The 15,400-nt window shown below is 49.8% G+C and overlaps 1 protein-coding gene across 7 annotated transcripts; it reads right to left on the bottom strand.

The window, feature by feature from the left end:
• Positions 1–406: 406 nt before the first annotated feature.
• ZNF142 (zinc finger protein 142) lies at positions 407–15,381 on the bottom strand. 7 transcript variants are annotated; one of them, XM_077934222.1, is made up of 10 exons: positions 15,104–15,381; positions 14,422–14,509; positions 12,400–12,710; positions 10,015–10,728; positions 9,214–9,456; positions 7,854–8,666; positions 6,337–6,514; positions 2,982–6,213; positions 2,108–2,213; positions 407–1,146 (listed from the first exon to the last, which is right to left on the bottom strand). In XM_077934222.1, the coding sequence occupies exons 3-10, from the start codon at positions 12,659–12,661 to the stop codon at positions 659–661; spliced, it is 6,036 nt and encodes a 2,011-aa protein (XP_077790348.1). In that variant the 5' UTR covers positions 12,662–12,710; positions 14,422–14,509; positions 15,104–15,381; the 3' UTR covers positions 407–658. The 7 variants fall into 7 exon arrangements, with proteins under 7 accessions (XP_077790348.1, XP_077790352.1, XP_077790329.1 ...); XM_077934226.1 differs by having other exon boundaries at positions 14,426–14,509; XM_077934203.1 differs by having other exon boundaries at positions 15,195–15,381.
• Between the last annotated feature and the right edge of the window lie 19 nt (positions 15,382–15,400).

The following is a 15,400-nucleotide window of genomic DNA, read 5'->3' as shown; positions in this document are numbered from 1 at the left end:
CTGATTAAAATGAACATCATTCCACAGTAACACAAATGTTTGGTGTAAAAAACGGTAAAGGTAAAAAACTCCTGGATGGTTAAGTCCAGATGGATATGAAAGGAGTAACTTCATTTTTAAATGCATCAGGCAGAAGGCTGGTAGCACAAAAATATACGTTGTGCATCACAAAGTTCTGTCCTGAGGTTCTTGGATCCAACTTTCAGCAGGGAAGACCATTTCCCAATACTGCAGACTTATTAGAAAGCATGGGACCTTATGAGTAACTATTCTCATACCAAGACCCTTCTTCAGAAGCCAGGCTCAATCCTCCCTCCCAACTTCTATAAAGTATTGTTTCTCCCAGCACTCACCCTTCACCTTGACTGCCCTATTGGGCAAAGCAAAGAATTCAACACCATCAAAATTGCAAAGAAAGCTGGAGATCCCTTTTATACAGTCACATATTTTACATCCCATGTACAGATATGACTATAAAACATACACAATGGCGTACGCCTGACCTAGAGAGGCCAGTGTTTGCCCTAGCGGGCTTGAAACAGCTTGGACGGGCACATCGGGTGCTTCCAGGCTGAGGGCTTCCACCCACTTCCAGTTCATGGAAACCACAGCAAAGTGTCGTCTCAATGTGCAAAGTCCATTTCCCCCCAGGTTTGACTTAGCCATGCGGTGACACCTGGGCATCAATCACCTCTGGGTGCTTGGAGGGGGGAATCTCCAGCTGAGCATCATGCAGGTGGACAGGAAGTGTACTAGGGTCCTTGCCCACCCCTTTGCTGAGATCCCCCTCCGTCCCGCCCTGCTCAGGGTGGTGCCTCTGCAGATGCTTGATCACTTGGAACTTCTGCTTGGCTTTGTAGCTGCAGTAGCGGCAGAAGAAAGGGTGCTCGTTGGTGTGCGTGAGATAGTGATGCCGCAAGCCGGCTGCCCACCGGAAACCCCGGTAGCAGACGTTGCAGACGTACGGCTTTTCCTCGCTGTGCTTCTTCAGGTGTGTCTTAAGGAGGAAGCGAGTCTTAAAGGCCTTCCCGCACTGCTCGCAGATGAAAGAGCGGGCCTCGCGGTGGCGCGTCTCCTTGTGGATGCGCAGGGCATCGGCACGGTTGGTGCAGTACTCGCACTCGTCACACTGATATGGCTTGATCCCTGTGTAGAAAGCACAGAGCAACACACTGGAAGCAGGTGGGAGATGCCAGACCATCAAAACCAAGCCACAGCCCATGTGTCCTCAACAGTGCTCAACATTGCCGCTCATCCATGTTCTGCAGGATGGTGCATGCCCTGGTGAAAGGAGTGTCCCCAAATCTCCACCCATTACTGCAGCCTCATATGTTGGCCTTGGAACTATGGCTATAAAAATACCCCAAATTCTAATGAAAACTACTTCAGCAGCCCAAATGCTACCAGGCAGAAATGCTCTCAAATGGAAATAAGCAGTTGTATCAGACTCAGAGCAGACCTATTAAATCAATGGACATGGCTAACTTAAGCCTGTTGATTTCAATGGGTATACTCTAAGCACGGCCCAAGTTTCATCAGTGTGGCATTCAGTGCATTATTAACTAGAAGGATTGGAGATGGAACAATGAAAGCAAGAGTGCCATTCAGCCTGCAAGGGTCCAGCAATCGCTCCCAGGGACAGGCATGAAACTGGTATGGGCTAAACTTGTTAGCATGTAAAAAATGCCTGCGGTGAGATATGTATTTAAAAATTTGATGTGTACCAACACTTCCAAAAGCTACAGCCAGTTCTTTACTCTGATGTCCCCACCCAAAATAGATGCATTGGTGGACCAGCACCATCTCACAAGGGACAATAATCTGTTTAGTTCTTCACAGAACATACTGCCACATTTCTTCAAGAATCTACAGATCACCGTGCCTACTCTCATAAATCCAATTGTGATGAAAGAAATCTCTATCAAATCTGGACCATGCCAACTGTTTGCCTCTGCATACAGCTTTTGGAAGGCTACAAGAGGTTCTGTTCTTCACATCATGTGAACAAAACACATGGCCCTGCAAAGCTTTATCCGCCAAAAGGGACAGAGGTTGCCCTTTCTAGCTCCTGAGTTCCCAGACCTCCATATTCCAGTGAAGCACTTGCCTGTATGCTTTGTCATGTGGTACTTCAGTTGATTCACCCACTTGCACTTGTAGCCGCATTCTGGGCAAAGGTACTTCCTCTCCTCCTTGTGTATGCGCATGTGATACTGGGCAGAGAGAGGGAGACAAATGGGGGGGGGGTCACACATGTGGGACACCAACCTCACAAGTAGTTTAATCCAGTTACTTGACTGAAACATTATTATGAACCCAGGAAACAAGGAAGACTAAACAGTGAAGCAAATGTATCAACAGGTACCCTGGGCTCCTTTGGGAGGAAGGGCAGGAGATAAATTGTATAAAGAAAAAAATAATTCACCCAGTGGACCAGTGGTCCTAGCAGGCAACCTGGATGATAGTCCTCTTGCATGAGGACAGAGAGGGAATACTACGGACAGTAAGGCACTGAAAAGGCACAGTAACAAAGGCCAGACTTAACCCACCGCATCTGAGGCACTCCTTAGTTTTGTTTTTTGTTTTTGTTTTTCATTTCCACCTTTCAAAATGCATGCAGGAGAGGGGCAAGACTGGCTGAAGCATAAGAGAGAGTTGTAACATTTCAAGAGAGGAGGAAGAGATCAGAATCACAGACTGGAAGCAGCCAGTCTAGCTGGGCTGAAAAAACCCCCCAGATAGCAACAGATGTTTCATATGGTCTGTCACTGAAAGGCGATCATATTAGACAATTACTGGATAGGTTTTGACTCCACTGGTGACAATTAAATCTTTTAACAGGAAGTTAAAACCAGAACAAATGAAGCCAAAGTTAAGTCCCTCCGAAAGGGAAAACAGATAGGTACATATTGAGCAGGGAGTGGACAAATCAGGCAAGGCAATCATTATTAACCATCATCCCAAGCATGGATGGCTCTCACCTTGAGGCGCGAAGGATCAGCGCAGGCGTACTGGCACAGGTGGCACTTGTAAGGCTTCTCTCCGGTGTGGATGCGGATGTGCCACGTGATCTTCTGCTTGTTCTTGGTGGCGTACTCACAGTCGGAGCACTTGTAGAGGCGGGTGCCACCGTGGCCCTTCACGTGGTGGTCCAGGACCAGCTGGTGGCAGCAACTGAAGTCACAGAAGGAGCACCTGAGCAGCCTCTCGCTGGCTGCGGGGGGCTCATGGGCCTCCAAGTAGTGGCTCACCAGCTGCTGCCGCTCCTTGGCCGCGTAGCTGCAGATGTCGCAGCGGTGGCTGAAGTGCAGCTTCTTGTGCTCCTCCAGCTCCTCGCGGGTGGCCAGCGTGGCCTTGCAGGTGGCGCACTCCAGGTGTGGGTGCTGCTTCTGGACGTGGCACTTGAGGGTGGCCTCGCTGTGGCAGACGAAGGCGCAGCGAGGGCAGGCGTAGGAGACCTTCTCCTCATGCTGGCGCAGGGCATGCTGCTTGAGGGCCGTCTCAGAGCTGAAGCGGGCTTGGCAGTGGGCGCAGGCAAAGTTCAGCTCCCCCTGGTGGCAGCTGTTGACGTGGCGGGTGATGTCGTTCTGGATGTAGCCGCTGTAGTCGCAGAGCGGGCAGAAGTGGGTGGGCTTCTTCTCGTGGACCCGCAGGCGGTGGATGCGCAGCTTGGAGTTGGTGCCGAAAGTCTGGCCGCAGGTGGGGCAGGCGATGCGGCCCACGCCCGTGTGCAAGGACTGGTGGGCATCCAGCCGGTAGCGCCGGGTAGTGCTGAACTCGCAGTAAGGGCACTTGTGGGGCTTCTCCCCCTCGTGCTTGATGCGCACGTGCTGGCGCAGACAGCGCACCTGCTTGCAGGTGAAGTCGCACTGGCGGCAGGCCAGCTGCGGCCGGCTGCTGTAGTACTTGCGGTGGAGTTTGCGGTGCAGTCGGAGCGCTGCCGCGGCCTTGGAGGTGAAGGGGCACAGCGTGCAGCGGAACTCGCCCAGCTTCAGGCAGCCCCGCTTCTTGTGGGTCTTCAGGGCACGCTCCTGGTGGCACGTGAAGGGGCAGGAGGGGCAGGAGAAGTGCCGCTTCTTGTGTGCAGCCACAGGGCGCGGAGAGCTTGCTCCCACTGGCTCACTGGCCTGACCCATCTCCTTGCAGATGATTTGTCCATTTGCTTGCTGATCTCCGCCCTCTGAGTCCGCTGTGCGCTTGGTCCTTTCCAGCAGCCGGGTGGGATGAGCTTCAACGTGCCCCTCCAACTGGTGGATCTTAACGGCCCTCTTAGAACGGAACGGCTTAGAGCACAACGGGCAGCAGAACTGCTCTGAGCCACGGCAGCTGTCCTCTACGTGGGAGCGGATGGTGGACACCCGCGAACAGGCAAAAGAGCAGGCTTTGCAGTGGAACTTGCTCTGCTCCACATAGTATTTCTCCAAGGGATAGCTAGCTGTGTCAGCGGTAGCTCCTGGCAACTGTTCTTCTACCATGGTTTCAGGGACATCCTGAGATGGCTTCTCTTGCAAACTGATGGCCAAGGACTGTGTGTTGGGAAGGACAGCGGCTGTAGACTCAGCATTCACAGGCCTCAGTTCTGCTTCCCAGGAAGCCTTTTGAAGCTTGCTCACCTCCTCGTCCGGGGCTCCTGTCCCATTCTTCTTAGCCTCCACTATTTCCAGGCTCTTGCCATTGGGCTGTACTGCAGCAGGCTGGTCTAAGCAGGCTGCTTTCCCGCCAGTCTTCTTCACGAGGGCCGGACATTTCTTAAGGAGGTGGGTATTCAGGCCTCTCTGCTGCTTGAAAATGGCCCCACACTCCTGGCACACCAAGGGGCATTTCCTGCCCTGACAGCCAGCTTTGCAGTGCACCAGCATTGACTTCTCCTTCCTGGTGATGTAAGAGCATTTCTCGCACTTGAAGACGCGGCTCTCGGACTGAACCACCAACATCTGCACCCTGCCTTCCAGGACCAGGGTTTCCGCTTGCTCCTTGTCCTGCCTCCTTAGAGCTTTCAGCACAGATTCTGAATCGGAGCCTTCTTCAGAGGGAGGAAGCATATCTTCTGGGGCAAGGAGAGTCTCGTGGCCAGTAACAGGTCGAAGAGAATCTTGCTTTGACCCCTTTGGCCAAGCTTCCTGTATACTGGGTTCTTTGCACCCCAATCCCTGCTCAGGGCTGGGTGGTGCCTGCTGAAGTTCAGAGTCTCGCCCATCACCCTTACTGTCCCCCAGATCCTGCTGAACATCTTTTTTGCTCTCTTCAACAGTCCTTGACCCAGCACCTTTCTCCAGTTCCATCTCTCTATTCTCATGGACCTCTGCCTCCTCCTCAAAGTCAGGGATGTCGTCGAGAGCAGATTCGCTGTCCTCCAGGAGAAGGGAGTCCTTGGAACCTAATGCTTCATAGGCCGATTCCACTTCCTTACAATTCTGGGCCGCCCCACTGTCTGGCATTGCTGCGGGCATCTCCTCAACCAGCTGCTCTGGGTCAGAGCTGCACAGGGTCTCCAGATGCAGTGTGCAAGTCGGAAGGGGCTTCCCAATACTGCCCGATTCCCCTGAGCCCTTCGGAAAGGCTTTGGTTGAGAGTTCCTCTGAAGGGGCTGCATCTGTCTTACTATGGTCTTGCTCTCCCACCACTTCCTCTCTCCCGGTCACAGCATTGCCTTCACTCCCAAAGAGAGACATGATGAAAGTCTCCTGGGGACCATCCTCCTCCTGGACCTCTGAAACAAGGGCCTTGGTTTTGTCATGCCTCCTGGGGAGGGAGGGGCTGGGCTCAGCATGGAGGGTCATGGCCAGGTTGTAACTGAGCAGCACCTCCGTTGAGGTGACCTCCAGCTCCTTGCTGGCATAGTTCTCCTGCCAGCCCTTGTCACCGGGCACATAGCCGTGGACCTTGCGCTTGTGGAAGAAAAGGCTGGTATTGCTGAAGGTGCGGTAAGGGCACAGGGCACAACGGAACTCCCTCTGCTTGGTGTGCTTGCAGTTCTCATGGTTGAGCAGGGCTTGCTTGTATTTGGTCTGGTAGCTGCAGTACTGACACTGGAAGACGGGGGACTGGTAGTTCTGGGAGTGTTTTGCCTGCATGTGCTTCTGCAGCTCATACTTGCGCTTGCAAGCAAAGCCACACACCTCGCAGATCAAGGACTTGCCCTGGTGGCGCAGCTTGTGGCTGCTCAGCTGGTCGGCCCGGTGGCAGCGGTAGGAACACTGGTTACACTGATACCTGGTTGCACACAAAACAAGAGTGGGTCAAGGCCGTGGAAAGAGAAAGGCCTCAGCTCTGCATACAGATTACTTCCTGATACAGGAAACAAGCCAGGGGAAGGGGAAGGGGGTCTCTCAGTACCTCAGATCTCCCGTGTGCTTCCGCATGTGAACGTTCAGGTAGTGCTTCCACTTTGTCACATAGCCACACTCGGTGCACATGTAGTTCTTGTCATCAGAGTGGGTCAGCATATGCTTGGAAAGGTAGCTCACGTCTCGGCAAGTGAAGTCGCACAGCTGGCATTTGTGAGGCTTCTCTCCTAAAGTCACAGAGCAAACTGGAAGCTGTGGATTGACAGTCCTGCCCGCAGTGCCCCTTGAGGGCAGCAGATTTTCAATTTAAAACGAGGCCCTACTTTGCCCTGCCCCACAAAAAAACCCCTGCAAAATAAATGGTAGCACCTCCTTCCCACAGCATATTGCTATACTGTCACTGCATATGGATGCCGCCCAAGTTTCAACCATGTGTGGCACTGCCCTCAAGTTAGCATTAACAAGCAACAAGCATGCTTTCCCACAGTGCAAGTGTAGAGGTGAGTGGCAATGATCCCATCGGCTAAGCAGCAATCCCTGCTTCTTTCTCACTCCAAAGTGGGGAGAAAGGCTAGGGCTGCTTGGCTGCTGCATCACCATGGCGAGTGCCTTCACCATGCAGGGCCACAAACTGGAAAGTCCTTCTCCACGTTTCTGCCCTTTGCTTGCCAGACCTTCCTGCTCTGGAGGGGCTTGCTGGGAGGTTGGGGTGGGCAAGTAAATGCGACAGTGCCCTAAGCACCTTCACCTAGCTGCATCCAAGGCTGCTAGCTGGGAAAAGGAAAGGCTGGTGGGAAATTGCAACTAAAATGGGGAATGGGCTGCCAAAAATTGCAAACCCCAACAAGAGTCTAGTCAGGGAATCTAACTTTATACTGAAGACTGTTGAACTCTACAACCAGAACTGAAATTCTGTTGGCAAACTAAAGTTCGGAAATCTGGCAAATCTGCCTAAATTTTACTAAAGAATCTCAATCCCTTTCCAGTACAGAATCTAGGTCTTTCAACAAGAGGTGTGGGGGCAGAACCTGCATGAAGGGGGCCCCAGAAGGCCAGGATTTTGTACAAGAACAAGAAGTCTAACCTGCGGGTGCTCAATCTATATCTGAATTTTAAGTCTCCCTTCATCACAATGATCAAAGTAGAGGTCTGGAAGGAGCTCCCTTTCAAGTTTAGAATGTATGAATTTCATTATTTCACACCTTTCCTCTATGGAGCATGAGGTGGCACCTGTAGTTCCCACCTCAGCTCCCACCTCTCCCGACAAAAACCCTGTGAGGCAGGTTAAGTCTGAGAGTATGTGACTTACCCAAGAAAAACCCAGTGAAAGCTTCCGAGAGTAGGAATATTAACCTAGGTCTCCCTAGTCCTGCAGTATACAAATAAGGCAACCGACCCCATAGTGGAAAAGGGTCGAACTAAAGAAGTAGGAGCAGGTAGGAAAATTAGGACTACAGACCTGCCATTCAGAGCACTATGAGACAGCAGGAGACAAAGGGGACAAGCAAACAAGCAGACACGTTCCAGAGCTTCCCTAGGAGTCCCCATGCAGGGAAGCAAACTTGCCTGTGTGGAGCAGCATGTGGCGGATGAGGACCCTCTTGTGTGCCGTGGCAAAGTTGCACTCGGTGCACTTGTGGATCTTCTCACTGGCGTGCATCTTCCCCACGTGGTCGTGGAATTCCACAGAGTTGAATGTGGCAAAGGGGCAGAAGCTGCACTGGAGCTGCTCGCTCCCCGGGTGGCCTTGTTTCTTATGCTTGCGGAAGACGTGCTTGTTGGAGCAGATGAAGTCGCACTGCTGGCAGTGGAAGGCGTAGTGCGTCTTGCGATGCACTTCCATGACCTCCGCGGTGGGGAAGAGCAGGGAGCAGGCGTAGTACTTGCACTCTACCGCTTTGATGTAGTGCGCCTCCCTGACGTGCCGCAGGAAGTCCTTGCGGTCCTCGGTGCAGTAGCTGCAGTCGGCCTGGAAGCAGCTCAGCTGCTTGGGCTCTGCCTTGTGGGTCTTCAGGTGCTCCTTGAGGGCATGGCTAAGCTTGAACGTCTCCTTGCACACAGGACAGGAGTAGACGTCCGAGTAGAAGTTGGAGATGTCCTCGTGCATGCTGGCCATGTGCCTGTTGAGGGCATTCTTCTCTACAGAGCTGTAGTGGCAGAGCGGGCAGCGGTGGGCCTTCTCCCCGTTCTCACGCATCATGTGGATCTTCAGCTTGCTCTTGCTGGTGAAGAACTTCTGGCAGTTTGGGCACTGCAGCCTGGGATCAGGGAAGTGGAGGTGAAGGTGTTCCACCAGGTGAGTCCGCTTCTTGAAGCAACGCTTGCACTCGGGACACATGTGGGTCTTGAACAGGTATTTGGAGTCCTCAACCGCACCTTCTGCAATGAGAGGAGCATGTCTTAAGTGCAGAGGAATGAATAAAAGGGCCTTTGGTCATGCTCCAGAAGTCTATTTTGCCTGCCTCTCATCTCTAGCAATAACAGTTGCTCCTGCAATCTCTTCCAGTGTTCTCTCTACCCTACAATAAAAATTTATTGCAATGGCCTATAACAGTAGAGGTGGTTTTTTACAGATATAAAATTTATCTAAAAACCCCACCCTATGCTTAAGAGCTTCTAGTAGCTCAGGAGATTTAGGGATAATTGGGAATCAGTTAGCACCCACTGGAGAATAGCCATTGCATTCAATGCTCCACCCCATTCCAAAGGGAAAAAAAGCATCACAAATAGATTTCCAAGCAGAAGTGGGAACTAATGTGTGAAGTAGTTTGCCTCTGAACTCAGGAAAGAAAACAACCAGTTCAGGCAGGGAGACCCTCTTCAAATATAGTGCATGCTGTAATATGCCTGTGCATTTGCTGTTTGGAAAAGCTTTTCTAAGAAATGCCAGAAACTGTACTGCTTGCAAATGAATGCAAGTCTCTACCTTTGATCAGCTGAGCCTTTGTTCTTTTAGAAGATGCTTTCTTCTCAAAGCTCTCCTTCTCCACCACCACCACCTCCTCCTCCTCCTGAAATTCATCCCCTGTGTCTTCCTTGGGTCCTGAGTCCTCAGGAGGCACATGACTGCTACCAATTTGTGCCCCCAGGCCAGGCTCCATTTCAGTCACATCCCAACCACTCTGAACTTCCAAGCAATTCTCAGCCTTGCTCAGTGGTTCTTCCCTTCCTTGGAAAGAAAATGAAATATAAACCAGGGACTCCATTTTTTTTATAGAGAAAAGGCTTGAGATGAGCAAACGATAACATGCAAATAAATGCATATTGAGAACCAGGCAAAGGGAAGTAGAACAGGAACTAGAAAAGAGGGTTAAAAGTAAGACACATAAAAAGTGGAAATAAGACCTTCATGGTTTGACAGAGAGGAGGATTAAACATTGGGCGTTTTCAAAGGGAGAGCTGCTCTTGGCTACTGCATTCCCCCAACTTTCCCACCGTTTCAAATCCCTTTCCCTGCCATGGTTCACCATTCAGAATCTACCACCATCTCTTCATGCTATAATTTTCCACATCCACAAATAATATCATTCCACAAAGCTGGCTGACTAATGGAGCTTCACCCCTTTACCTCTGCCTATGGCGTTGTCTCTAAGTGAAGTGGAAGCTGTCACAAAAGTGAGTTAAGAGACCCCTAGGATAAGTGGGGGTTTTAAGAGGTAGGTGGCTGGCATCACTACAAAGCATCCCCTCTTCTGCCCACCCTAGTCTCTTCCTCAGCCCCAAGTACCTGATGTTAGAAGCAGATGATGGGCGAGCCGCTTCCCCACTATGGCAGTGAAGCTGTGCTCAGTGCTCTCAGCGACTGCTCCCGTCTCCAGCGCTGCCTCCACATCCTGCTGTGTGGCCTCCTGCAGATGGCTGTGTCGGTGCTGCCCAAACTGCTTGGTGTTGCCGCTGATGAAGTCACAGCGCCTACAGTGAAATGGGAAGTGGCTTCTGCGGTGAAGGTCCATGTCCTCTCGGCTTCGGAACAAGAGCGAGCAGCCACGGTAGGTGCAGGTGACTGGGCACACCTGGTGGACGTGCCGCAGGTGCCCCCGGAGTTGCTTGCGATCCTCCGAGCTGAAATGACAGCCTTCCTCAAAGCAGACTTGGGGACCCGTAGGTTTTTGGTGGTCCCTGAAATGCTCCTTCAGCTCAGTGGGCAAGGCAAACTCCACCTGGCAAACAGGGCACAAGAGGGGATCGGTACAGAATTCAGGGTCCTGCCTACTTCTATCCAGCAAGCCCTGCGCTTGCGCCTCATGGACTGCCGACTGCTCTCCAGAGACAGCCAGGCTCTGGCTTGTAAGGCCCAGTGGTAGCTCTTGGAGCTGAGGGATGCTTGCAAGTTGTCCTCTGGTAAGCTCAATGCACTGATGCTGGGAAAGCAGGCCGGGGTCAGAGAAGCTCTGCCCACACCGTTCGCAGAAATAGAGCTCCACAACTTTGACCAAGACCTCTGTGAGGAGATATTTAAAAAACAGCTGAGAATAAGGTAGAAAAAAAATCCACACACACCTACCTCATGCTTCAGTTCAAATCTCATCCAAGGCAAAAATTGCTAAAAATTGTGTCAGCTTACAAGCAAGGATTCTCCAAAGCTCTGTCACAGCCATCAGCATATAGGTGGAGAGTCATCTATAAGAACTGTTATCGGAACACAGGATTCAATTCAAATGGGTTGGAGCGGGGGGGGGGGGGACTCTCCATGCTTCAGGTGTTTAGAAGCACACCCAAACATTTTCACAGGAAAAGATCACCAGTTTTGATTTGAAGGAGGGCAATGGTAGGACAAGTGCTTAATTTTCAAACGTGTCCCTGTCTCAGTGTGTACCACCTATATGAATCTTGCCTCTTAAATTCCTTTAAAAGATCACTGTAAAAGACATCTGAAGGAACTTTAAAAGACATCTGAAGGCAGCCCTGTTTAGGGAAGTTTTTAATATTTAATGCTGTAGTGTTTTTAACACTTGATTGGGAGCCACCCAGAGTGGCTGAGGAAACTCAGGAAACTCAGCCAGATGGGCGGGATATAAATAATAAATTATTATTATTATTATTTATTATTATTATTATGCCAATTACCCCCTTGTAAGCTTCCAACTCCTCAACACCTAAGCCCCCTTCCCACATGCCACCACCTAAACATTCCTGTAAGTGGTGTCTTCTCCTTCATTAAACGTCCCACCCTACTTTGCTGTAAATATGGTACCCTGCAAATCCTATGCTCTTGACGTGCTCCAAGGCACCGCACTGCACTCTCCCATCTTCTATTCTCCCCATGCTCCTCAGCACTTGTGCTGTTAAAAGAGACAGGGGCAGAGGATGATGTTGAGGCACACAGTATCAGCCGCTTTGCCCTAATAAAGACATTAGCTTCTTAGTCCTAAAGATAGTTCAGTCATTTGTACTGAGTATGGCAGAGGCACTGCAGACCTCAAAGAACATAGTAAGGCCTCTGGTCCTTATATTCCATGGCATTAGTCCAATACTTATCACCATGACATTGAAGGGTATCTCCCATAAGCAGCCTTATGAAGGTGCAGCAAACAGATCCACAGTAAGCTTCATGCCTACTGCAAGCTCAGCAATATCCCATCAGATACGATGAAAATAAATCCCTGCCTCCTCCTATTAGGCAAATACACCTTGCACCTTTTCGATCTCAGCTGCTCACAGTGCCTCAAGCAAATCCAGCCACAGTCAAAGCTTATCTTGGTGACTTGCTGGACAATTGATAATAACAAGGACCCAGGAACCCCGATCAGAACACAATCTCCATTCCCTCCACTCCTAGAGCAGATAACAGAATGTGGCACATATCCCTTCTCCCAGATAACAGATGTACAAACCTTACCCTCATTATTTCTTGCATTTATTCGCTGCTGACTACTTAAAATGTCTCAAAGCAACTTACAATTACAGAATACAGCATCAGGTGCAGAAAAGCCAGGCTACTCTTTCACAGGTCTCTTGGCCTTTTGTACCAGACCTAAGATTCTAAGGCTTCTTTCTGCTGCTCCTTTACAATACAAATGCTACATGACAGAAACCACTCACACTAAAAGATGACAGTGACAAAGTGGTTCATTCTTACATGGTTACGAAGACCTATCAGGGCACAACATACCTGTAGTGCTGCCAGGATTGCTGAGGGACATGCTGCTAGTCACGGCTTCTACAAATATTTCAACACCAGCAGTTTCTGTTCCTACCACAGAAGCCTCTGTTAAAAGCAAGCTTTGTCCCACCACTAAGTTCTCACTGGAGATACCATGGCTGTTCTCATTTCCTGCATCTGTTGAGCCGGGTAGCAAGATCTCCTGGCATAGTGTGTTCATCTTGTCTCCTCCCACAGGTTCCGTTGTAACTGCTCCTGTGCTCATTGTCATTCACTCCTCAGTGTAGCCTTGCACCATGACATAAAGTGGGGTACAGCTCCTGTTAAAAACATAGCAAGAAAATGGTACCATTGCTGTCCTGAAGAGAAGCAACCAAGGATTAAGTTTTTCAAATAAATGAGTACGGGGTGGTTTTGTAATGCCCAATATTAACTGTTAGCTTTGTTGGTATTAGGCAGCTATTAAGAGTTGGCAACTATGTCTGCTTAAGTAGAAAGCTCAACAGGACAGTATTTGGTTCAGGATGGGAAAATTCAGGATATTCACAGATTTACTTTCCTGGAGAAGAGAAGCACAGAGGAAAGATGAAAGTTTATGCAGCTATGTCAGTGGTTTTTACAATCAGCTCTGGAATAGACTAAAACCCAACCGTATGGAGGGCTTAAGGCAAACTGCTGAAGAATTTAGAGCTGAAAACACTTTAATAGTCTTTATTGCTGCATCTAGGCTGTCAAAACATAATGGGGCTTGCTCTACCATTAGATAAGATAGCAATTTATTGGGTTATTTGCAGCCCACCCTCACAGCCTGAAGAGGTTTTGCCAGTCTACTTCCACGGGCCAGCACAGTCTACTGTCTTCTATTAGCTCAGTTAAAAGCATCTCTATTACTGCAAAACATTTTACATCCCAGAACCAATATGCAGAATGTTCTGCTTTAGCAACACAGCAGAGCCCAACACTACAATCCTGCAGACTTCTTCCTGTACAAGATTATATATATAAATCCAAGCTGTTCTTTTTCACTCTAGCTGGTAAAGGTATGTTAATTCTTCCTGTACTTTAATCAATAGGAACACTCGCTCCAGAATTCTTTCTTCAAAACTTGGAGTCTAAACACCTTGGTAATAGTTTCACACAGAGCTGAACTCCACCGCATTTATTCCAGATAAACCTGGCTCAGAGATGGGCAGTTGTAACTGGATGAAAAGCTAATTTCCAGGATTAGACTCACACTGGGACATACATTTTGGGGGTTTGAATTTGCTTCCTGTAAGAACAGCACACAGAACTGCCTACTGGCACACAGTAAAACTCACAAATATGTTACCTAATCATTTTGGCATGCATCTGTAGATAATCATGCCCAAGACTGTTTAGAGGAAAGATTCCAGACCAAATTAACATAAGTAACAGCGTGCTAGATATGCAAGTGCCATGTATGCTTGATGATATAGTTACTTCTACGATTAGCAAAACTTCCAGAAAAAATGAAGGGCACTGCCCATTTAGAATTAAAAGTTCTGTCAGCTTCTGCCAAACTTTCGCCCACTATTGTTCCCCTGTAAATGGTATTTAGAAACATGATATCCCTGAACCTAGAGGCAAAATACAGCCATCACACCTAGAAGCAACTAATTGCCTTATTGTCTGTGAATTTGTCAAGCTCCCTTCTTAAAGTAACACGAGCTACTGGCTAGCACTACATATTGTGGCGGTGAGTTCCATACCTTAATTACACACTGTATAAAGAAGTCCTTCCTTCTGTATATCCTGAATCTCCTATCCTTCAGCTCCGTTAGAGATGACCCCAGGTTCCAGTATTAGGAGGGAAGGGGGAAAGCATGGTTCTGTTTGCCTTCTCTACACCATGCATTGTTTTATACACATCTTACCATATCCCCTCTCCTGCATGTTTTTGGATAGCAGTTGGCAAGTGATCCCAACTAGCTGGGGTAAAGCAGCCCTGCAGGAATCTAGCCACCTGACTGGGTGGTGAAGTGGGCTTTAAGACAATGAGGCTGAACTTACACACCCGGTTTCCTCTCCTTCTCCTGGTGGGCTTCTTCTGCAGCCGTTCAGGCTCCCAGTGCCAGGCTTGGGCCATCTTTACTGCTCTCTGAAGTGCAAGGGAAGAGAAAGAGAGAAAAATCACGGATATTTTAAGGGAAAGGATGAACGAGGATGCCTGAGGCAGAATGGCCTGTAACCAACTCCAGGGCTCAGCTTAGCCCTGTGGGGGCCCCTTCCTTTTCAGGCCATGACCTGCCCGCCCCAACCCCATTACATAGCACACACACAACAGCATTAGGGGGCCAATGAGTCTCTGGGAGCACCTTTTGCCTTCCTTGCACCCCGTGAGACATAGTTGCCAACGTTTCCCTTTTTTTAAGGGAAGTTCCCTTATTCCGAATAGGATTCCTTGCAAGAAAAGGGAAAAGTTGACAGCTATGCCGTGAGAGTCTTGGAGGGCCCACCCAAGTCAACTCACCACTGGGCACCTCCTTCCCTTTCCCTCTTTGGCTTGCTTGCCCACCGCCTTCCTAGGCCAACGAGGAGCCCCACAGCCCCTCCCCAATTAAAACAAAACAAAAGCTCTTCCTTTCACTCCCCCCCCCCCACCGAAGGAAGAGCGAGACTCGTCCCCCCTCCCCCCTTTGTGCCGCCCAGAGCCCGCTCCCACCCCGCAACTCTATGGTAACTGCTGACTGACGTTCCAGGACCAGAGGCGGCACCATAAAGGGAAGCTTTCCAGAGCGACTTCCAGGGATTGCCGTAACCGCTTTAAAGGGGTTAATCTTCACCTCGCAAGTCCAGAACCCAGGCAGGCAGGCAAATGGTTGGGATGGCGCGACCGCGAAGGAAAAAATATAGACACGTAACGCTCCCTCAGGGACCATAGAGTGCCGGAAAACGCGTCCGCTCTGCTGTCACATATAAGCACAGGAAATGCTGACTTCGGTTCAACTTCCGCTTTTTGAAGCTGGAGGTTATCGTAGAGATAGAAAAA

This window comes from Podarcis muralis, chromosome 1, assembly GCF_964188315.1.
Source record: "Podarcis muralis chromosome 1, rPodMur119.hap1.1, whole genome shotgun sequence".
NCBI lineage: Eukaryota > Metazoa > Chordata > Lepidosauria > Squamata > Lacertidae > Podarcis > Podarcis muralis.
Note: the sequence above shows the minus strand (reverse complement) of the source record. Positions and strands in the feature narration are given on the sequence as shown.